At 44.0% G+C, this 23975-nt stretch overlaps 1 protein-coding gene across 1 annotated transcript in view; it reads left to right on the top strand.

The window, feature by feature from the left end:
- Window positions 1-23651, top strand: part of LOC132582951 (vomeronasal type-2 receptor 26-like) — a 34493-nt gene extending 10842 nt beyond the window's left edge. Inside the window, exons 4-12 of the mRNA XM_060254618.1 lie at window positions 6750-7041; window positions 7896-7912; window positions 10640-10741; window positions 11874-11889; window positions 12298-12444; window positions 14239-14382; window positions 16098-16119; window positions 17648-17779; window positions 22753-23651. Of these exons, the coding sequence (XP_060110601.1) occupies window positions 6750-7041; window positions 7896-7912; window positions 10640-10741; window positions 11874-11889; window positions 12298-12444; window positions 14239-14382; window positions 16098-16119; window positions 17648-17779; window positions 22753-23651 (1771 nt within the window). The remainder of the gene's footprint in view (window positions 1-6749; window positions 7042-7895; window positions 7913-10639; window positions 10742-11873; window positions 11890-12297; window positions 12445-14238; window positions 14383-16097; window positions 16120-17647; window positions 17780-22752) is intronic.
- The last annotated feature ends 324 nt before the right edge of the window (window positions 23652-23975 follow it).

Below are 23975 nucleotides of genomic sequence, written 5' to 3' on the forward strand. Positions count from 1 at the left end.
AGCAATTGGCCTTAGGGAAGAGTCCTGCCACATTTAAAAGGCTGGATGGCAAACTGGTAACAATTAAAGTTTCACTCTGGCTTGTATTGATGATGCTATTTACATAAGGGGAAAGAGAATGTCACTGCAAAAGCGTTCTCCAGAATCAGGGTTGTTGATGCATTTTTAATGTTTACCCCTAATTTCGCCTGACCTTCGGGCTCTATGTTGAATGAAATATTTTGTTAATTTGGAACATATAAAACTTCTTGAATGTCATTTAAGTCATCTGAGTTAAAGGGGGCTCCCATTTCTTCTCTCAGGTTCCTGGACTGAGCAAACAGGTAAAATACTATAGTGATACAGGGCGGGACAGTCAGAATTCTTCAAGGAAGAAGAAAACTCAGGGAAATAAAAGGGAAATAAAAATGGAGGGGAAACATTGCCTCTGAAGGAGGGGAGATGGTGGCGCTGTCATAATGTTATATAGTCTTTCCACTGCTTGCATTTCCAAGGGTGCATTCACACTACACTTAGTGTGTTTTGCAAGTCGATTTTTGCTATTCTTATACAGTAAAAATCCAGTTTCAAAACACATTACTTAGTGTACTGTGAATGCACTCCAGGTTGTCTTCCACTGCTTTTCCTAAATGATGCTAGCAGTGCAATCCTAAACAGAGTTATACCTCTCTAAGTGTACTGAAATGAATGGGGTTCAGTGTATGTAATTTAGCTTAGAAAGTGTATGTAAACTTGGCTTACCCACGGCTTTTATTGTAGCAGGAACTCATTTGCATATTAAGCCACACCTCCTGTAGGCAATCCTCCAAGAGCTTACAGGGCTCTTCTTACAGGGCCGACTGTAAGCTCCTAGAGGACTGGCTATATCAGGGGTGTGTGGCCTAATATGCAAATTAGTACCTGCTACAAAAAAGCCCTGGTCTTACCTATGAGGAACAGTTCTAGAATTTTCAAGGTACCAGACAATAGAGTGTGAAGCTTATCTAGCTAACTAATCACATTCAAGCTGAGCAAAAACTCTGAGTTTCAAACATGGCACTTCTGAACTTATTTCCTTAAGTGAATTTTCCCCAAGCTTTGCCTTTGCGATGTGCCATTAAAGCCAAAACCCTCATTTTGTCACAGTAAATTACACACTTTATGGCTGCCAGAGAAAGACCAGTTCTTGCAACCATGTTCTCACATGGCACAATATAGGATCTGCAACTGGTAGCAGCCTTATTCAGAATTCTATCCTATACCATAGAAAGGCTTGCAAGCCTCCCGGTGGTCAACCCAAATTACAGTAACTCACCAAATGACAGAGAACATTTCAGATGGAGAAAGTGGCTGCTTTAAAGGGTAGACTCTATGGCAATATAACATCCCTCACCAATTTCTGCCATCTTCTGGTTCCCCTCCCTCCCACCATTTCAAAGAAATTTCCAGCATTGAGTCAGGAACCCTAGTATCTCTCTGTGTCAAAAGAGGGGAGGGGTTAGTTTGCTTTTTCTTCACATTCACTCAATAGGAAGAATTTACATGTATTCACTGATTAAAATTAATATAAAAATGGTATTTAACACCTTCCCACTCAGCCAGCATTTAGGTATTAGGTATTTACGTATTCAGCATTTAGGGCTACAATCGTATTGCTGGTTGCACACAAGCAATTTAATGAAGTGTCACATTTCAAACAGTTCTGATATGGCTCCTCTGTCCTTTCCGCTTCCTTTTCAGACATGGATGATTGCTTTGCATGCCCAGAAGATCAATATACAAATATGGCCCAGGAAGGATGTGTCCCTAAAATGAAAAGCTTCCTGTCTTTTGAGGAACCTCTAGGGATCAGTCTGGTTTTACTTGCTCTGTCTTTGTCCATGAGTACAGCCTTAATCCTAGGAATTTTCATTAAACTCAGAGATACTCCCATTGTCAAAGCCAACAACACGGATATCACCTACACTCTCCTCATCTCCCTCCTCTTCTGCTTCCTCTGCTCTTTGCTGTTTCTTGGAGAACCCACCAAGGTGACCTGCTTCTTCCGACAATCTGCTTTCAGCATCATCTTCTCAGTGGCTGTTTCTTGTGTCTTGGCCAAAACCATTACTGTAGTTGTAGCTTTCATGGCCACCAAACCTGGGTCCAACTTGAGGAAGTGGATGGGTAAAAGCCTGGCCAACCTCATTGTCATCTCTTGTTCTCTCATCCAAGCAAGTATTTGTACAGTGTGGCTAGGAACCTCTCCCCCTTTCCCAGATTTGGACACTCAGTCCCTGACTGTAGAAATCATAGTTGAATGTAATGAAGGCTCTGTCGTTATGTTTTATATTGCTCTGGGCTACATGGGATTTCTATCTTTCATAAGTTTGCTTGTAGCATTTGTAGCCCGTAAGTTGCCAGATAGTTTTAATGAAGCCAAATTGATCACTTTCAGCATGCTGATGTTTTGCAATGTTTGGTTGTGTTTTGTCCCAACATACCTAAGCACCAAAGGAAAACAGATGGTGGCCGTGGAGATCTTCTCCATCTTGGTGTCTAGTGCTGGCTTACTGGCTTTTATTTTTTTCCCCAAGTGCTATGTAATCATGCTGAGGCCTGAACTCAATACAAAGGATCATCTCATGCTTAAAAATTAAGGATCTATATATTCCTCCCTTCTTTCTATGTGTGTATGTTTATCAGAACAAGAACACTGAGCCTACTCTAGGATTTATTTTGGCTCCCTAATAACTTCCTTCTATCCCACATATTCAGATGTTCAGATATGTCCAATATATAATAAAATGATATGATCTTTAAAAAGAAATTGACTCTATTTTGTGAGGGGGATCAAGACGATACATAAATTTCCACCGATTCTGGTTTTCCTCTCACATCCATCCTCAGGGGCCCCTGTGTCCCGGAAATACTATTCCCAACTTCCAAATTGATCACTTTCAGCATGCTGATGTTTTGCAGTGTTTGGTTGTGTTTTGTCCCAACATACCTAAGCACCAAAGGAAAACAGATGGTGGCCGTAGAGATCTTCTCTATCTTGGCCTCCAGTGCTGGCTTACTGGCTTGTATCTTTCCCCCCAAGTGCTATGTAATCATGCTGAGGCCTGAACTCAATACAAAGGATCATCTCATGCTTAAAAATTAAGGATCTCTATATACTCCCTCCTTCTTTCTGTGTGTGGGTGTTTATCAGAACAAGAACACTGAGCCTACTCTAGGATTTATTTTGGCTCCCTAATAACTTCCTTCTATCCCACTTATTCAGATGTTCAGATATGTCCAATATATAATAAAATGATAAAATGAGATTGACTCTATTTTGTGAGGGGGATCAAGATGATACATAAATTTCCACCGATTCTGGTTTTCCTCTCGCATCCATCCTCAGGGTCCCCTGTGTCCTGGAAACACTATTCCCAACTTCCGTATGCAACTTGACAGCACTTCCCACCATCAAGTCATGGATCTTTCCAGACATCAGAACTGAATATCAGTACAGTAATATAGAAAGAACATTCCTCTCAAAAATGTGCAGAGTTGAGGGGAACATAGAGCACCACTCCAGTTCTTTGAAATTTAAGACTGCAGAGATGGCTTTCTTAGTGGTGGAGGAAAGGCAGTGCCAGTTCTTCTGCCTCTCCTAGGGTTACAAGATACCATGGATGAAGTGAGCCTGGAGCCCTGATGATAAGCTGAAAGGTTTTGTTGGGCTCAGACAACATTCATATTCTCCTTTTGAAATCGTTCCATATGACCATGTCCCTTTTTTTAAATAAAACCTGAGGCTATATGCTCCTCCATATTTGCATTCTTAATTTGAAGCCTCTGTTCAATCACACTACTTTTAAGAAGAAGAATATAAAACTGGATGTTTTCAACAGACACAGGATCATTGCAGATTTCACTTACATCATTCTTTTTTGACATTGTAACACCAGATAAGTCCAATATGCGACTGTACGCCCGTGTGAACGACTGTATGTCGGCAAGTGTGTCTCACATTTTATAAGATGAATCCAAAAATTAATGAAAGAGGAAGACAGATAACAGCAAACAAATGGACAATAACAGAGAGTAAGGTGAAAAGAAAAACTGTGTTGTGCCCCGCCTTTGTTGTCAGGAACAGTTTTCTCCAGGCAAATTTGGCGAGGGATCCTGGAAGATTTTTTGCCATCTTCAGGGCATAGGAGCAGGGCTCACAGGGGTGTGGGGGGAAGTATTTGGTAATTTTGTGCATTGTTCAGGCAGTAGGACTCATTGACCTTGGAGATCCCTTCCAATTTCATGATTGTTATTGAGAAAACATTTCAAAACAGGGTACAGAACCCGATTCCTTTCACATGAGGTTCACGCATCTTCCAATATATACTGATCTGTTTTATGTTTTTTCTATGGTTTGGTAAGGAATGTATGTGCATCACATTCTGCAACATGCATTGTTGAAATGTTTAAATAATTTTAAATTCACATTCTTTGTGTTCAGTTCACGATAGATATGCAGTTCTTTAGTGGTGCTCAAAAGCATTTTGAGATGCCGTTTTCCTCCTCCTTTGCTTTCTTGGGCACCCCATATCAGTACACATCACTGACCCCAAGGAAGGGGTGGTACCATGTCATTGCTGCTAAGTGCAACACAGATAGCAGGAACCCCATTTATGGTTTTAAATACATATCCAACAACAGGATTTGGATACTAATCTTGATTTCAAGGTAGGTGGTGTGAGCTGTGCTAAACAAGCGCAGAAAATGCTAAAAGGTATCTCTTTATTTCATTTTTTTAAAATACTACATTACATTCCCAATGCAATAAATGGCTTCACCAGTGCAATGGATGGCTTCATTACATAACTTGACAAAATTTGTTTTACAAGGGCTTGGGATGGCATCTGGCTTAAAAATAGAAATAAATATGGTGGGGGGGGGTGCCTGAAGAGAGTGGAATTCAGGAAGGAGAGAGAGCTCAGTGGAGATACAATGTTATCAATCATGTCCTCTGATGCTTCTATTTGTTTAGGAAAAATTATATTTGGTCAAGATAAAACTAGTAACTTCAGAATGACTCCACCCACCCACCCCCAAAAATCTGGAGATTGGTAATTTTAAAACAGCCTGGGACTGCTGTTCCACAATGGAGAACTGGATCAACAATTCTGTTTATTGTTCCACCAGGAATGAGAAGACTAGAAGTTAGGTTAAAAGAAAAGAATGGAACCCAAATTGTCACTTTTGGTCCAAACTTCAAAGGGATAATTCTCTCCCCCTGTAATTATCTGCATTGCTGTAATTGGTTCCACTGAACAAAGCTCCAGTGGCTTTTCGACGGCAACAGAAAACTGTAAACAAAATTGAAAGTAGCTATGAAATGTCCTTGCGTCTGTGAGAAGTTGGAAAAGGGACTGGACAGGACATACTCAGTTCAACATCTGAGATTTTACATCTAGATAGAAGTTGTAAAGAATGGAGAAGCTAGTGTGTTTCCAACTGCTGTTGCTTCTCATGGAATGCAGAGTAAATGGCATGAGGTGTATCGAAAATGACCCTATCCCTGTGCCACATGAGTGGTATCAGCCAGGTGACCTCCACATTGGTGGGATTACTTCTCAGATCATTTACACTCTTCATATTCTTTTTTTCATGGAACATCCTTTGATGAAGTCATTTGACTTTCCAGAGTAAGAATCACCCAGACTCTCACATTCTGTTACTTTGGTCTGATGAAATGTACAAACACCAGCTGTACTCAAAGAAAGGACCAATAGGCATGGTCCATCGCAGCTTGTCATGCCAGTTTGGTGTTGTGGTTCAGAGCACAGAATCTAATTTGGGACAACCAGGTTTGATTCCCCAATTCTTTACATGATCGATCTGGGGTCAGTCACAGTTCTTCTCTATAACAGTCATTGAATGAGCTCTCTCACCCCCCCCCCCTCGAGTGTCAGTTGTGAGGAGAGGAAGAGAAGGAGATTTTAAGCTGCTCAGAGTCTCCCAGTGAAGGGTAGGGGATAAATCTCATCTCTTATACTTCTCTTCTGATCACTTTATCAGTATTTCTATTCTGTTCACAGTCCATGTAAAATTTGTCATCTCTCTTGGGAAAATGGGGAGACAAGTTTTATTAGAACTAAGCTGCACTTTTGCAATGCTATAACATTGCAAAAGCAGGAAGAAATTGGGAAACAAATTTTCAACATTTCAACATATAAGAGAGTGCAAAGTATGTTGATATGGGATGGGGGGAATCTAGGGATAACAAGCAAGGTTGATTTTAAAAAATCTTACCGGCCGTTGTTTGAAATAAAGACAATGTGTGTGTGTGTGTGTGTGTGTGTGAAGCTGGACTACCATGAGCATGTCAACAGAGATCTTACAAGCTATTGTTGGGAGATGAGAGCCAGGAACAAGAACTGGGACTTCTTTTTGTAATATCCATAATGTCTGACCCTGAACAGATGCCAGTTTACTTTGTGGGTGCGGGCTAAAATACCTCCCTTTTAAACTTTCAAATGCTTCTCCAAAGCGGGATGTTCCCCCCATAATGAGTGAAGGTTATGCACTAGATTTTAGGGGGTTGTTCAGCTTTTTTGACCCATACGAGATACACACTTTGCTATTAGATGCAAGAAAATGCATAAAAGTACGGTGTAGAAAAGAGAAAGCTTGATTCTATAATGTGTTATAGCTGCAATATTAATGTTAGCTGGCCTTAAGAGGAAGGCTGTTGTAGAATTCCCTTAAAATAGAGAATCTCTCTCTCTCTCTCTCTCTCTTAGAATGGTGACTAAATTCTACCAACATGCCCTGGCCTTGGCTTTTGCTGTAAATAACATCAATGAGAACACCCAGATCCTGCCCAATGTCACCCTCGGATTCCATATCTCTGACAGCTATTATGATGCAAGGATGACTTACCGGACCACCTTGGACCTGCTCTTCAAATCACAGAGATTTTTGCTTAACTATGAATGTGATTCTCAGAGAAATATGGTTGCAATTATTGGGGGATTTGGTGCTGCTGTTTCCTTCCGTGTGGCAGATATCTTAGGAATATACAAGATTCCACAGGTAGGATGTATCTATGATGGTTATTAACGCAGCAATGGTCCACAACATGATTAAATAGTAGACAAAAGTTTATTTATGAATTAACATACTGGATAGGAAAAAGGAGAGACAGGTAGGTTCCTAACTACATCACTGTCTTGGAGAGAGTGTAATACCGAGTCTGACACCTTCAAGAAAAAGGGGATATTGCCCTAAATCACATAGATTTTTGTTTAATTATGAATGTGATTCCCAGAGAAATATGCTTGCAATTATTGATGGATTTGGACCTGCTGTCTCCTACATCTTTCAGATATCTTAGGAATTTACAAGATTGAACAGGTAGGATGTATCTATGGTGTTGGCAAAGTTATTAATGCAGCAATGGTCCACAATATGGTTAAATAGTAGACAAAAGTTTATTTATGAATTAACATATTGGCTAGGAAAAAGGAGAGACAAAGGTAGGTTCCTAACTACATCTCTAGCTTAGAGAGAGAGTAAGACCGAGGCTGGCACTTTCAAGAAGAAAGGGGATATTGTCCTAAGACTAGCTTTCTGGAGACAGACCAAGAATGTCACTTAGAAGGAGAGGCGCTAACCTCACTATCCTATCTAATTGTCTTCTGGCTTCCCCCTTCAGGGTCTTTATCTTTTCTTATTTGTACAACAGACATTACTTTTTCGAAAACATGGAAGTATGATGAATTGACACATCAACAAAAAGGGAAAATTCTGACTGCTAGAATAATATGTAGGACAAATTCAATGTTAAAGTAGATTGACCGTGGAAAATGAGGGTGGAAAGAGTGGGAAAATGTAATCAACATTCAGGTGATTTCTTTCTGTTTATCGTTTTCATCATTCATTTCCAGGCAGCCAGCCTTGGCAGGTAATTCTGCAGAATAAAATAAAATAATTTTTAAAACATCTGTCTGTTTTCTTTCAGCTCATCTATGGCTCATTTGCATTTGAGGAGAGAGACTTCCCTTCCTTTTTCCGCATGGTCCCAGATGAAAATGCTCAGTATATGGGGATCATTCATTTGCTTCTCTATTTTGGATGGACATGGGTTGGCCTCTTTGCTGTAGATGATCACAGTGGAGAACATTTCTTGCAGGCCCTGGAGATGTTGTTTTTCCAGAACAGAATTTGTTTGGAGTTCACAGAAAAAATCCCAAACCAATCCAGATATGATTCATGGAGTGACATAAATGAATTAATATTTAAAGTATATCAGCCTTTGATGCAGAGCAAAGCAAATACTTGTATTATCTATGGAGAAGCTCTGACCATGATTTCAATGAACGCTGTGATGTTTTTAGGAGATCCTGGATATGAAGAAAACCCACTATATAGAAAAGTATGGATTCTGACAGCCCAAGTTGATTTCATACAAAGCAGCACTTTGAACACTTTGAGTTTCTATCAGTTTCAAGGTGCTCTCTCCTTCACAGTGTGCACCAATGAGCTTCTTGGATTCAAAAAATTTCTTCAGAACATCAACCCTTATTGGACACAAGGCAATGATTTTCTCAGGCTGTTTTGGGAGCAATCATTTCACTGTACCCTTCCAAACGCTGAGGAGTTTATGATAAACAGTGAAACATGTACTGGGGAGGAGAAACTGGAGAGACTTCCTGGGAATATTTTTGAAATGTGTATGTTAGGCCACAGTTACAGTATTTATAATGCTGTCTATGCTGTGGCACTGGCTCTACATGCCATGTACTCATCTAGGTCTTACCACAGAGCAACTGTAGGTGACAAAAAGCATTCATTTCCAGGCAGCCGGCCTTGGGAGGTAATTCTGCAGAATAAAATAACTTTATTGCCTTGAACATGTTATGTAATTTTATACATTGAACTGTTGCACTGTTCCACTAATGGTTCAGGAGACCCTTTGTATAGAGGGAATAGAGTCATAACTAACACTTTACGGTCATTTCTTTGCTCTGCTTGTAATGTACACCATCGCTTACACTTGAATACTTTAACCCATTTTTGTGTTATTATTTATTATAATAATAATATTTATTATTATCTATTATATTCATTATATTTTTTGTTCACCTCTTAGTGTATTAAAGCAATCCTGCAGATCTCTTTTATTATCAGTCGAAGGCTAGCTGGAATAATGTTGTCTTGCTAGTCTTGCAGAACTGGGCAAGGTCTCACAAGGCTCTAACCTCCTCTAGTAGTTGTTCCACAAAGAGGTGGCAGCGATCGAGAAGGCTCTCTCCCTAGCCATTTTTAGTCTTGCCTCCCTCGGCCCGGGGATCGATAATAGATTTTGTGTTCCAGATCTGAGGACTCTCTGGGGAATATGTGGGGAGGGACGGTCCCTAAGCTAGACAGGTCCACAGCCATGTAGGGTTTTATAGGTAATGACCTGCACTTTGTAACAAATCAAAGTTGTGGTCCATGAAAACAGCAAATGCACCTACTAGGCAAATGGACCACGGACTAGCCCCCAGTCCATGTTGAATTTTAGTCCATGGATCAGTCTGTGCCCATTCCAAGTTCAGATAACAAGAAGATATTGGATTTATATCCTGCCCTCCACTCCGAAGAGTCTCAGAGCGGCTCACAATCTCCTTTACCTTCCTCCCCCACAACAGTCACCCTGTGAGGTGTGTGGGGATGCAGAGGGCTCTCACAACTGCTGCCCTTTCAAGGACAACCTCTGCCAGAGCTAAGGCTGACCCAAGGCCATGCTAGCAAGTGCAAGTGGAGGAGTGGGGAATCAAACCCGGTTCTCCCAGATAAGAGTCCGCACACTTAACCACTGCACCAAACCAACTCTCTCAACCTAATATTGGAACTAAAATAATCTGAGTGCACTACATTTTGATGCATAAGTTCTGTCTTTCATGCTAAATCAGGGGCTAGGAGAGTGCATCAGCTGTATCAGTGAAGAAATGTATAATCTGGACATGCAGCAGTTATTTTTCTTCCAACTGTGCAATCTTTCCATCATTGAATTAGACTATCATTTTGAGCATCCGTTTCTCTCTCTCCCCCCATCTCTTTCAACTAGCTCCACTCTTTTCTTCAAGGCCTTTCCTTTAATAATTCAGTTGGGGAAACCATGTCTTTTAATAAGAATAAGGAAATGGGAACTGGATTTGATATCATGAACCTGGTGATGTTTCCAAACAAGTCCTTCCTTCAAATGAAAGTTGGAAGGCTGGAAGTAGATGCTTATGAAGGAAAAGCATTCATCATTCATGAAAATATGATCATATGGCACAGGCATTTTAACCAGGTGTGGATTGCAAACTATACCTGTCGTGACAGAACTGAATAACTTTATTGCCTTGAACATGTTATGCAATTTTATACATTGTACTGTTGCACTGTTCCACTAATGGTTCAAGAGAGCCTTTGTATAAAGTGAATAGAGTAATAGCTCACTTTAATGTATGTTTGTTACCCCCTCCCTGTCCAGTCTAGAATTCAAAGCCTTTTCATAAAAGTACTAATATCCAGAATAGGGTGAGTCACATACTACATTCAAGAACTAGTAAGAGATGTAACCATTAAAGTGACATCCATGTATCTTAGACCGATTTCGCACTCGTTTTACCCCGCTGTTACGTTCCTCTTCTCCACGCAGTTTCTGTTTGCCACCTGAAAACTGCGATGTTTGCTGCAGCTGTGGAGCGGATAGTGGGAAATTCACAGGATGCTGTGTGGAGAAGAGGAATGTGACAGCGGGGTAAGCCGATTGCGAAATCGATCTTATCCTTAACCTGGTTGCATTTGTGGATACTTAAATCCAGCGACTTGAGCCATGAACACAAGAGACAAACCTGTATACAAACCCAGAAAAAGGATCCAATCTTCTGGAAAATGAAGTACCTGTAGCTTTAAGAAACAAATGTTTATACTTATGGCTTGATAGCAACTACAGCAGTATTGTCAGCTGGCCCCAGCTTTGGTTTTCTCTTAAGAAAAGGCAGGAGGAAGTGGGAAGAGTCCTTTCAGTGCTCTTTTAGCCTTAAAGAAACATATCAGGCTCAGGCCTAACAGAAAACACTGGGGGAATTGCATGACTCACCCAAGTTTGCTTCCTTGTTACCATTTGAAAGGAGACAAATAGTGGTTAGTGTGTCAGATTAGAATCTGGGAAGCTCTGGTTCCTATCTTCTGTTTGCCAAGGAACCTGGTTGGGTGACGTTGGACCATCACTCTGTCTCTCAGACATACCTTCCTCTCAGAGTTGTATGATTTTAGCTGCTTTGGGTCTCCATTGTGGAGAAAGGCTGGATATAAATGAAGTAGATAGTAAATATAGCTGAGGATGGGAGGCAGATAAAACTGTGTTGGTGGGCAGGAAGGAGAAAAGAAAACAAGTAGGGAATTCGGCCCCTCCCCAGCCAGACTAGCGATGCCAGCATTAGGCTGGGGGCCGTCTTTTGCCTGCCCAGAAGGAGGAAGGGCTGACTTTCGTTTCCCGGTCTGAGCATGTATGAGGAAGGAGCGCTGGGGCTTATAAAGCCCCAGCCCCTCCCTGGGCTCAGCAGCTTTGATCGGCTCTCGGACGGAGAGCCACGTTGTGAGCGAAGCTGTAGTGGCCGGGGGAGGCGCGAATCAGCTGTTTGTCGGGCGAGGAGCTTCCTTCGGCGGTGGATTGCAGCGGCGACAGCTTTTACTGATTTTTTTCCCTCGTCGTGCGGTTTATTAGGCAAAGAGTGAGGGCTTGGGAGTGCCTGCGTCAGAGGGTGCCTGCGGATATTGGGCTCGCCCCCCCCCCGTGGTTCTTTCACGTTGTGGTGGGCCTTTGGCGGTAGTCCGTTCAGGTTGGGGTTTATTAACCCTTCCCCCACACCTTTTCTCCCTGCTTGCAGGCTCGTGGGCGAGGGAGTGAGACAGTGGCACAGGGTGCTGGGTGCTTTGGGCTTGGGACTTCTACCCCATGTGTGCAGTATTTTATTGGGGGGCATAAGTTACAAGGCACAGGCGGGCTAAGTTTGCCATACCCAGGGTGCAGTTTGAGTGGACCTGGTATTCCATTAGGGCACGGCTCCCAAGAAGGGTCAGGGCCCCTCCAAGGGTAAACAGCCAAAGAAGTGGGCCCAGCAACCTGGTTCCCCAGATGTTTTGGGGAAAGAAGCCCAGCTGCGGCAGGCCATTATTGGCCAGTTAGATGCCTTAGAACAACAGCGGGGTGCAGCAGGTGTCCCTACATGGGAGGGGCACCACAGGGCATCAGTTTGGTCATCCAAGTTAACATTTGAGAAAGAGGTTTTGGCTCGTCTTTCCGCTTTGCAGGGTGGAACTGCAGCAGGCACCGGACCAGGAAAGGACAATGACACCGGCGATGTAGCTGGAGGGGAGCTTGTGACTCATGGACCTGTAGGGAAGTGGTACAGCCTGCCCCGGCTGTGGCAGTGGCTGTTAAACCCCCTGTGGGAGCGGGTAAGTCTCCAGTGCAATCCCAGTTGCCGGCATGGCCATGGGGTCACGTCCAGTTGATGGCCCCCCTTAATACAGCAGGTTCAGTGGTGATGCAGACAGAACAGGTGGGGCCTTTTGGGCAGCCCGGGCAGGCAGGTCCTTCATGGGCCAGGGGTTCGCCTTATGCGTTGTCACAGGGCACAAGTGTGGTGGGTCCCACCGCTCAGTCCCCGTCACCGACAGTTGCATTGCCCTCATCACAGGGCACTGCTGTTGCTCAGGCATCCCTGGGTGTGCTACCTTGGGGGGGGGGCAGCAACAGGGGTTACAGCAGGCAGCTTGGCCGGGCTATCAGTGGGGTACATGGCATTATCCTCCAAATCCTTATGGATCCATCCCCTTCCATGTCCTTCCATATGGTGATACGGCGTTGCCCTTGGGCGATCACCTTGCAGTGGCAACCCGGGATAAGATTCTGAGTGGTGAATATGTAGATGTGTTCAGCCTACTCTTTAGAGAAATGGAAAAAAGGATAAGGAGGACCTTGACGACAAAGAAAAGGAGAAGCTGAAGTGAAGGAAGGTGGATAGGACTTGGTCCAATTGGCTGTCAGGTTTTTTGATATATGCGGGGGTAATTGCTAGGGTGCAGCCTTTACAGGCTGCAGCCTTGTTTCAATATTGCGATATAGTACACCGCGCATATACTGATTTCGCTGGTGCGGCGTGGCTGCAGTATGATGAGGCCTTTAGAATGAGGGTGGCGGTTAACCCAGGGCTTCCGTGGGACCAGATTAACCAACAGCTTTGGCTTAAGCTGATGTCGCCGGCTAAGCCCAATTCGGGTGATAGAGCTGACAGTGGGCACCTTGTACAGAGGCAACAGAATAGCACAAGTGCCCGCAGTGTGGCGGGCCAGTTGGTTCAACCCCGGCTGTTATGCTGGGAATTTACATCTAAAGGCATGTGTTCCAGGAAGGCCTGCAAATTTAAGCACGAGTGCCCCCTCTGTGGGGGGTCACATGCCTTCTCAGCTTGTAGTATGTCCAAAGCCAAACCGGGGTCGAGGTGCCCCGGGGGAGGGGGGGAGGTAACCAACAGCAACCTGGAAAAGGGACCCAGTGCAATACAACTAAGGGTCCTTAAGCGGTTGTTGGGGGGTTACCCCCTGTTGGTGGATAGGGCCTATTTAATGGATGGTTTCACCTATGGTTTTAGGATCCCATATCAGGGACCTAGGGTCCCTTGTATGGCCTCTAACCTTCGTTCGGTAGTTAAGATGGAGCACGTGGTTAAGCAGAAAATAATTAAGGAATGTGCAGAGGGAAGGGTCTTGGGCCCCTTTGAGACACCACCTGTGCCCACGTTACGGGCTTCCCCCTTAGGGGTGGTGCCTAAAAAAGCGCCAGGCGAATACTGCCTGATACACCATTTGTCTTACCCCAGGGGCGGATCAGTCAACAATTCCATTCCAGAAGTTCTCTGTTCAGTTAGGTATACCTCCTTTGACGAAGCAGTCAAGGTGGTTCGGGGTTGTGGTGTGGGTGCAGAAATGGCAAAGTGCGACATTAAGTCAGCTTTTCGCCTTTTGCCTGTGCACCTGGATGATTTCGATCTGTTGGGTTTTGTCTTTGAAGGAAAGTTTTACATTGACAGGGCTCTACCCATGGGATGCTCTGTGTCCTGCGCCGCTTTTGAGAAGTTTAGTTCATTTATTGAATGGGCTCTCTGAACCAAATCTGGGTTGAGTGATACGGTTCACTACCTAGATGACTATCTTTTTGTGGGACCCGCTGGATCTGGGCAATGTGCCAAGTTGTTGGGGGCATTTGAGGAGCTGGCGCGGGAGCTTGGGGTCCCATTGCCTCACGAAAAGACAGACGGACCCAGCCCGGTACTTACCTTCTTAGGCATCAAGCTGGACACCATGCAGCAAGCTTCACGGCTGCCTGCGGATAAGGTAAGAAGCATCAGGGCTCGGTTAGCTTCTCTCAAGAAGCAATGCAAAGTGTCGCTGCTGGAGCTTCAGCAGTTGGTTGAGCACCTCAGCTTTGCATGCAAGGTTGTGCCACCTGGGAGGGCCTTCTTGCATTGCCTAAGCGACGCCATGGGGCAACTACGATTCCCCCATCATAGGGTGCGAATGACTGCTGGAATGTGGAAGGATCTGGAGGTATGGGAGGATTTTTTGGAATCTTTCAATGGAGTCTCCTTTTGGAGGGAGGTCTTGAAATTGGAAGTGGAGCTCCAGATATCCTCTGATGCGGCAGGGGCCACCGGATTTGGGGTTTATTTTAGAGGACATTGGTGTGCTGAACAGTGGCCTGCAGCTTGGTTGGACAGTGGGTTGCACTGTGATCTCACATTTCTGGAGTTTTTTCCCATTGCTTTGGCCGTTTGGCTTTGGGGTGTGCATCTGGCCAACCACACAGTCCATTTTTGGTGAAATAACATGTCTGTGGCACATGTTATCAATTCCTTGTCTTCTAAATTGCCGGTGGTGATGAACCTGGTGCGGTCATTTACTTTGCGATGCCTCTGTTTGAACATTTTGTTTCTGGCTAAACATGTTCCGGGAGTGTGCAATGGGGTGGCGGATGCTCTATCTCGTCAACAGATCGAGCGCTTTCGCCAGCTTGCTCCGGAGGCGGACCTACGACCAGCGTGAATGCCACTGGAACTTTGGCAGCTTAGGAGGCTGAAGCTGGTAGGGCGATCCGTTTAGCTTTGGCACCAAGTACTCAGAAAGCCTATAACAGGGCAGAGTTGCAATTCCGGGTATTCAGGAGCTCGGCCAGGCTCCCTGACACCTGGCCGGTGCCAGTTGTACACCTTATACAGTTTTGCATACATCAGAAGGATAGAGGGTTAGGTATTAAGTTCATTAAAGGCCAACTGGCTGCATTGGCTTTTGTCAGTAAAGCACACGGCCTTTCGGAAGGCACTGGAGATTTTAGGATAAAGAAGATGTTGGAAGGTTGGGCAAGAGAATGGGGACCGAGAGCGGATGCCCGACAGCCCATATCTCCCTCAGTGCTGAAGGGTCTTCATAGGGTATGGCCGGAGGTATGCTCGTCCTCCTTTGAGGCCGCTCTTTTTTCACACAGCCTCTGATTTCCTTTTTTGGTGCACTGTGGGTCAGCGAATTGGTCTTGCAGTCGAAAACAGACACTTCTGGCCGTGCGTTGCGTGCCGGCGACGTTAAATTTGTGGGGGGACAGATTAGGCTGATTGTGCGGAGGTCAAAAACGGACCAGCTGCAGAGGGGCTCTGCCATTACGATCGGGCAATGTGCAGTGGTTGAGCTGTGCCCAGTTAAGGCCTTGGAGCAGTATTTGCTACTAAGGGGGGAGCGTGATGGTCCTTTGTTTCATCATAGTAATGGCGCCCCCCTTACAAAATATCAATTTTGGGCAGTGACGGGGAAGGCACTGGTAGAGCTGGGATTGGGGTGTGTGAAATTCAGAACACATTCATTCTGAATTGGTGCCGCATCCACGGCGGCTGTAATGGGTTATGCCCCCCCTTCCATACAGCAAATGGGTCAGTGGTGGTCTGCTGCCTACAGGTCATATATTCGCCCATTGGTTTTTCAGTAAGTGCGTGGGAGGCACGTGGGCAACAGGTGGACAGGGCATGTGTTTTCAGGATTCTGACTTTTGTTCTGTTTTTCAGGTGCTGGGGCTCGTAGAGAGAGGTGACGAATTCTCATCTGCAGGCACATCATGGTGTTTTGGGCAGCCCATCAGGCCAGGAGATCGCCAGTGGGCACCCAGTTGGGTCTCAGCAAGTTGGCAACAGTTGAATGGCTGGGTCGCCATGGCCTGCGCTGGCCTGGGGTCCTCCTCCGCATATTCTGGTCATCCATTTAGGCGGTAATAACCTGGCTTTTATGAAGGGGAAGGCCCTTTCTTTGCAGGCACAGGAGGACCTGCGGATGATTAAGCGACAATGGCCAGGATTTCTCTTGATTTGGTTGGCAATTTTGCCGTGTAGAGTCTGGCGGTATGCCCTTCATCCTGGGGGGATAGAACGGGCTAGACGTAAGACCAACCGGGCCTTGCAGAAGACCATGGAAGGGGGTTTGGGCTTATTTCTTCCCCGTCCGGCCATACGGGTAGAGAACGCTGACCTGTATAGGCCGGATGGGGTTCATTTATCGGAAATTGGTAACCGGGCCTTTTTGAACCAACTCAAGCAGGGGTTGCAGTTGGCTCTGGGCCGTCCAGTGGGTGCTAATGCCTAAGCAGAGGCTTGGCATTGGTGATGGCAGGATGAGGTATTGGCTACAGTCTTTCAGGGGAGCACCTACAGCTCTGCACCAGAGGTGCAGGCGGTCTGTATGAACGGTAGATGGGCTTTACGGCTCAATGCTAAGAGTGCAGATCATGACAAAGCCTCGCCGGGGTGGATCTTTCCTGAGTGATGGATGCCGCCCTAGGTGGAGGCGGAGTTTGGGCCTGGCCGCTCAGCACCAGTCAGATGATACTGGGCTCATGCTGGAGGCAGGGAGGCTTGCCCTTCTAGGACAAGGCGGGGTCCTGTGTTTTGACCCCAGGGCTTGTTCCGTTAGGCCTATACCTCTTGCCATTCCAGTTCATTCAAGTTATGTTTAAATAAAGCGGCCCGGTTTTTATCCAATACATTGTGTCGGCCTCTTCATTTCGACTGGGTGGGCAAAGGTGAGGATATGGCGAGAATATGCTTGAAGGGTCAATACTATCAGAAAGAAGAAAATGTAGGAGAGAGGAAAATGTGGTGCCCCTCACCCCACAAATCATCACAGGTTCACTGCCTGGATATCTCTATTTTTCATAGCATTTTGACGAAATTACTGTTGATGTAGAATTTCCTTACCTTTCTTAAAATGTGGTAAAATTATGAGTCATAAAAACATAAGAAGAACCCTGCAGATCAGACCAGTGGTCTATCTTGTCTCACCAAGTGGCCAACTACTTCTTGGCAGACATAAAAAAAGTACTTCAAGTGTCATAATTGGCCCCAGTAGTTGGTTATTCCTATTTGTTTTAATGAGGCAATCTGTAATCAAAGTTTTCTGCAACCAAGCGAGAGACAACAAAAAAATATTCTGCCATAATCAGAAACTACAAGTGGATTGTTGCTAAGATAATGCTCTGCTTTCTTGCACTTTAAATGTATAATTTCCCAGGGTATATTTTTTGAACAATGAATAATTTCTCCTGTCTCAACAACTTATATACTAGCACAGGTGGTGCCCGTTTCTGTGTGCAATGACTACTGCCGCCCTGGTTATCACAAGAAAAAGAAGGAAGGAGAGAAATTTTGCTGCTATGATTGTGCTCCTTGTCCAAAAGGGAAGTTTTCCAGCCACAAAGGTAGATGTTGCAATGAATTGGATTACCCAAGCATTGACAATTGTTATAGAAGTAAATTTAATGAAATGATAATTTGCCATTGTACATGTTGAAAAACAATAGAATGAGTTCCCAAAATATACTGGATGATAATTTGGGGTAATGGAAGATTCAAATGCTGCCACATTTCCTGCACATATATGCAGGCACATCTACTGTACTAGATTAGGTCAGAAAGATTTATTTATGCCCACAGAACTGTGGAGGACTAAGTGAAGGGATGAAGAAACCTCAAATTATTTCCTTTTTATGGAGAGCATCAGACTTAAGGTGCGTTCACACACACAATATAATCTGTTTTAATGCATATTGCTATTAGGTTTTACAATGTTAAATGGGAAAATGCACTTGTAGAATGACACACCTTTAGATTTGAGCTGATGGCTGAACAAAGCAGGGCTAAATGTAGGTACAGCTACATTGACATTTGGACAGAGTCTTAAACAAATGTGTCAAGGGAAGTAAAGTACAGATGCTTGAAGAACTGAAACAGTTCATGTCCCAAGTAATGAAGGAACTATTACAGGTTTATGGAATCAAACACCTCACAACCACAGTTTATCATGCACAGGAAAATTACCTAAATGAAAGGCACCTTGAACCATATGCTGAAGACTTATACTGTGCAATATCCTAACAACCGGGATCGGCAACATCAACATCTGCTGTTTTGTTATCAAGAAGTGCCACAGGAGTCCTTTCAAGATGCACTTTGGATGCCAGGCAAGAGGGCCTATGGGCATCTTTAAAGAAGTGTGGATGAGTTGATAGAACATCAAAAGCAACGATGTAGTCACCTGTCTTCAGAAGCTACAGGAGCACCTACAAGAACTGAGAGAGGCTGTAGCAGATGACATGCAAAGAGCCCAGGAGAAACAGAAGACCTGGTACAATGCCAGAGCCAGAAAAAAAGCATCTTCAAGTCAAAAGACCAAGTCCTCAATTTGAAACCTCAAAGAAAGCACAAGCTGAAAACAGAATGGGAAAGACCTTTAAGTGTTTTAAATAGGGTTGGTAGATTGACTTACCTGGCCAGCAGGAGTCTCCCATTATCCTTCCAGGAGGCCAGAAGTAGGGTTGCCAAGTCCTCAGCTTCCCACAGCGGGGGCTCTCTCTCACGCACGGAGCGCGCGTGCGACATGATGATGTCACCATAGAGTTTTTACCTCCCAAATAGCTAAACCATCTGGGAAAACCATAGAATTTTCCTGGAAATGCCTAGAGCAGCCCCTCATGGGCACCACCATTTTTTCCAAGTGACGTCATCGCACCAGCGATGTCGGGGGAGGTTCCACATTGGGCCGGCGGGTTGGGAACCTCCCAGGCGGGAGAATCCCTGCCTGGACCTGGGGATTGGTAGATAGATGATAGATAGATAGATAGATAGATAGATAGATAGATAGATAGATAGATAGATAGATAGATAGATAGATAGATAGATAGATAGATAGATAGATTGATTGTCATTGTTCTCAACAAAAAGAGAGCAACGAAATGAGGTGCTCTTCCACAAAACATACCAACACATCAAACACACATATTCATACCATTTAAATACATCTAAAACCATTTAAACCATTAAAACCATTTAAATACATCTAAAACAGATAAACATTCATAAAACCATTAAAACCATTTAAACCATTTAAATATATCTAAAACAGATAATCCTTCATAACCCTGCATTTAGCCTAACCACAGCACTTGGATAGAAACTGTCCTTAAATCTGTTTGTCCTAGCCTTCAACACTCTATATCGTCTACCTGACGGTAAGATCTCAAATAGCAAATGGCCCAGATGTGAAGGGTCCCTTAGGATCATTTGTATCTTCCTTTTACATCCCATATTATACAGATCCACCAATGAGGGGAGAGAACATCCACAAATCTTTTGTGCTCTTCTCATCACTCTTTGGAGCACCCTTCTCTCTGCTTCCGTGCAGCTCCCAAACCATGTGCAGAGGCAATAAGATAAAATGCTCTAACCAGAAGTGAATGTTGGGCATTTTGGGGCGTATTTTTGGTTTGATGTTTACATAGGGTTGAAAGATCCAACTCAAGAAATATCTGGGGACTTTGGGAGTGGACCAAGGAGCAAGGATGTGACAAGCATGACTGAACTCCAAAGGGAGCTCTGGCCATCCCATTAAGAGGGACTGCACATCTTTTAAATGCCTTCCCTCCATTTGGTAATAATGCAAGACAGGGGCACCTTATTTTCAGCGTCATAGAACTGGATTCCCTGGTCCAATCTTTTTGAAACTTGGGGGTGTTTGAGGAGAGGCACCAGATGCTTTGCTGCAAAGTTGGTGTCTCTACCACAAAAAAACAGCCCCCAGAGCCCCAGATACTCACAGATCGATTCTCCATTATACTCAATGGGAATTGGTCTCCATAGGGTATAATGAAATGCTCAGGAGACATTTCCCTCCACCCCTGCACTTTCAGAACCCTGAAGTGGGGGGAGTGCCTCCAAACCAGGGATCCCTTGCCCCCAACTGGGAATCGGCAATCCTAGGCCTATATCTGGTTGGGAGTCACACAGGTTTTTGGGCAAAACTCTATGGTAAATTTGGCTATACACTGTAGAGTTATCCCCATAAATCAATGTCACCCTCCCCAACCAGAAGTAGGTCTGAAACTGGTAGGAAACCCAAAGTAGAAATGAAACCAGAAATAGGCCCCAAAAGATCTCTAACAATGGTGCATTAAGGCTGTCTTAGTGGGGAATCAGATCATCTTTTTTTTCCAATTTCCCCGCACAAGGTGGATAGTAGGGATACCAGGCCTTTTTGCTCTCCCACCTTAGAGTAACTGACCAAATGTCATTAGTATCCAAAGGAAGGTTTAAAAAAATGTCAAGGCTTGGTCTGATTGTACCATCAGAAAGTCCTTGGGCCTCACCAGTTAATTTAGTCCCAAAACAATATTGGCAGGTGGCCATGTATCCTAAGGCCCATCCGAAAACTGCATTGGTGACCAGAGAGTCATTCTGAGATTTCACCAGGGCTTTTTTTTTTTTTTTTTTGAACAGGAATACAGGAACGCAGTTCTGACTGGATTGGTGTCAGGGGGTGTGGTCTTATATGCAAATGAGTTCCTGTAAGGCTTTTTTGACAAAAAAGCCCTGTATGAAACAATAGTGACATCAGGGGGTGGGGCCTAATATGGAAATGAGTTCCTGCTTGGCTTTTTCAAAAAAGCCCTGGATTTCACAGTCTTAGCAATTGGCCTTAGGGAAGAGTCCTGCCGCATTTAAAAGGCTGGATGGCAAACTCGTAACATAATTAAAGTTTCACTCTGGCTTGTATTGATGATGCTATGCACATAAAGGGGAAAGAGAACGTCACTGCAAAAGCGTTCTCCAGAATCAGGGTTGTTGATGCATTTTTAATGTTTACCCCTAATTTCACCTGACCTTTGGGCTCTTTGTTGAATAAAGTATTTAGTTAATTTGGAACATATAAAACTTCTTGAATGTCATTTAAGTCTAAAGGGGGCTCCCATTTCTTCTCTCAGGTTCCTGGACTGAGCAAACAGCTAAATACTATAGTGATACAGGGCGGGACAGTCAGAATTATTAAGGAAGAAGAAAACCAACAACTCAGGAAAATGAAAGGGAAATAAAAATGGAGGGGAAATATTGGGGAGAAGGTGGGGCTGGCATAATGTTATATAGTCTTTCCACCGCTTGCATTTCCAAGGGTGCATTCACACTACACTTAAATAGTGTGTTTTGCAAGTTGATTTTTGCTATTCTTATACAGTAAAAATCCAGTTGCAAAACACATTACTTAGTGTACTATGAATGCACTCCAGGTTGTCTTCCACTGCTTTCCCTAAATGATGCTAGCAGTGCAATCCTAAACAGAGTTATACCTCTCTAAGTGTACTGAAGTAAATGGGGTATAGTGTATGTAACTTGGCTTAGAAAGGCACTAAATGTCTTACCCAGGGCTTTTTTGTAGCAGGAACCTATTTGCATATTAAGCCACACCTTCTGTAAGCAATCCTCCAAGAGCTTACAGGGCTCTTCTTACAGGGCCGACTGTAAGCTCCTAGAGGACTGGCTATATCAGGGGTGTGTGGCCTAATAAGCAAATTAGTCCCTGCTACAAAAAGGTCCTGGTCTTACCTATGGGGAACAGTTCTCGAATTTTCAAGTTACCAGCCAATAGAGTGTGAAGCTTATCTAGCTAACTAATCACATTCGAGCTGAGCAAAAACTCTGATTTTCAAACATTGCACTTCTGAACTTATTTCCTTAAGTGAACTTTCCCCAAGCTTTTGCCTTTGCAATGTGCCATTCAAGCCAAAACCCTCATTTTGTCACAGTAAATTACACACTTTATGGCTGCCAGAGAAAGACCAGTTCTTGCAACCATGTTCTCACATGGCACAATATAGGATCTGCAACTGGTAGCAGCCTTAGTCAGAATCCTATCCTATAAAATAGACAGGCTTGCAAGCCTCCAAGTGGTCAACCCAAATTACAGTAACTCACCAAATGACAGAGAACATTTCAGATGGAGAAAGTGGCTGCTTTGGAGGGTAGACTCTATGGCAATATAACCTTTGATCCCTCACCAATTTCTGCCTTCTTCTGGTTCCCCTCCTTCCCACCATTTCAAAGAATTTTCCAGCATTGAGTCAACAACCCTCGTTTCTCTCTGTGTCAAAGGAGGGGAGGGGTTAGTTTGCTTTTTCTTCACATTCACTCAATAGGAAGAGTTTACACGTATTCACTGATTAAAATGAATATAAAAATGGTACTTAACACCTTCCCACTCAGCCAGCATTTAGGTATTAGGTATTTAGGTGTTCAGCATTTAGGGCTACAATCATATTGCTGGTTGCGCTCAAGCAATTTAATGAAGTGTCACATTTCAAACAGCTCTGATATGGCTCCTCTGTCCTTTCCTCTTCCTTTTCAGACATGGATGACTGTTTTGCATGCCCAGAAGATCAATATCCAAATATGGACCAGGAAGGATGCATCCCTAAAGTGAGAAGCTTCCTGTCTTTTGAGGAACCTCTAGGGATCAGTCTGGTTTTACTTGCTCTGTCTTTGTCCATGACTACAGTCTTAATCCTAGGAATTTTCATTAAACACAGAGATACTCCCATTGTCAAAGCCAACAACACGGATATCACCTACACTCTCCTCATTTCCCTCCTCTTCTGCTTCCTCTGCTCTTTGCTGTTTCTGGGAGAACCCACCAAGGTGACCTGCTTCTTCCGACAATCTGCTTTCAGCATCATCTTCTCAGTGGCTGTTTCTTGTGTCTTGGCCAAAACCATTACTGTAGTCATAGCTTTCATGGCCACCAAACCTGGCTCCAACTTGAGGAAGTGGATGGGCAAAAGACTGGCCAACCTCATTGTCATCTCTTGTTCTCTCATCCAAGCAAGTATTTGTACAGTGTGGCTAGGAACCTCTCCCCCTTTCCCAGATTTGGACACTCAGTCCCTGACTGTAAAAATCATAGTAGAATGTAATGAAGGCTCTGTCGTTATGTTTTATATTGCTCTTGGCTACATGGGACTTCTGTCTCTCATAAGTTTGCTTGTAGCCTTTGTAGCTCGTAAGTTGCCAGATAGTTTTAATGAAGCCAAATTGATCACTTTCAGCATGCTGATGTTTTGCAGTGTTTGGTTGTGTTTTGTCCCAACTTATCTGAGCACCAAAGGGAAACATACGGTGGCTGTGGAGATCTTCTCCATCTTGGCTTCCAGTACTGGCTTATTGGCTTGTATCTTTTCCCCCAAGTGCTATGTAATCATGCTGAGGCCTGAACTCAATAAGAAGGATCATCTCATGCGAAAAAATTAAGGATCTAGATGCCCTCCCCACCATTTCTTTGTGGGTGTTTTCAGAACAAGAACACTGAGCCTACTCTAGGATTTATTTTCGCTCCCTAATAACTTCCTTCTATCCCAAATATTCAGATGTCCGGTTATGTCTAATATATGATAAAATGAAGTGATCTTTAAGAAGAAAGTAACTATTTTTGCCTGTTGAGTATTGTGTTCCATCAAGATGATACATTAATTTCCACTGATTCTGGCTTTTCTCTCATGTCAGTCCTCAGGGTCCCCTTGTGCCCCAGGAAATAATGTTCCCAACTTCCATGTGCAACTTGACTGCACTTTCCAC

Source organism: Heteronotia binoei, chromosome 15 (assembly GCF_032191835.1).
Source record: "Heteronotia binoei isolate CCM8104 ecotype False Entrance Well chromosome 15, APGP_CSIRO_Hbin_v1, whole genome shotgun sequence".
NCBI classification, from domain to species: domain Eukaryota; kingdom Metazoa; phylum Chordata; class Lepidosauria; order Squamata; family Gekkonidae; genus Heteronotia; species Heteronotia binoei.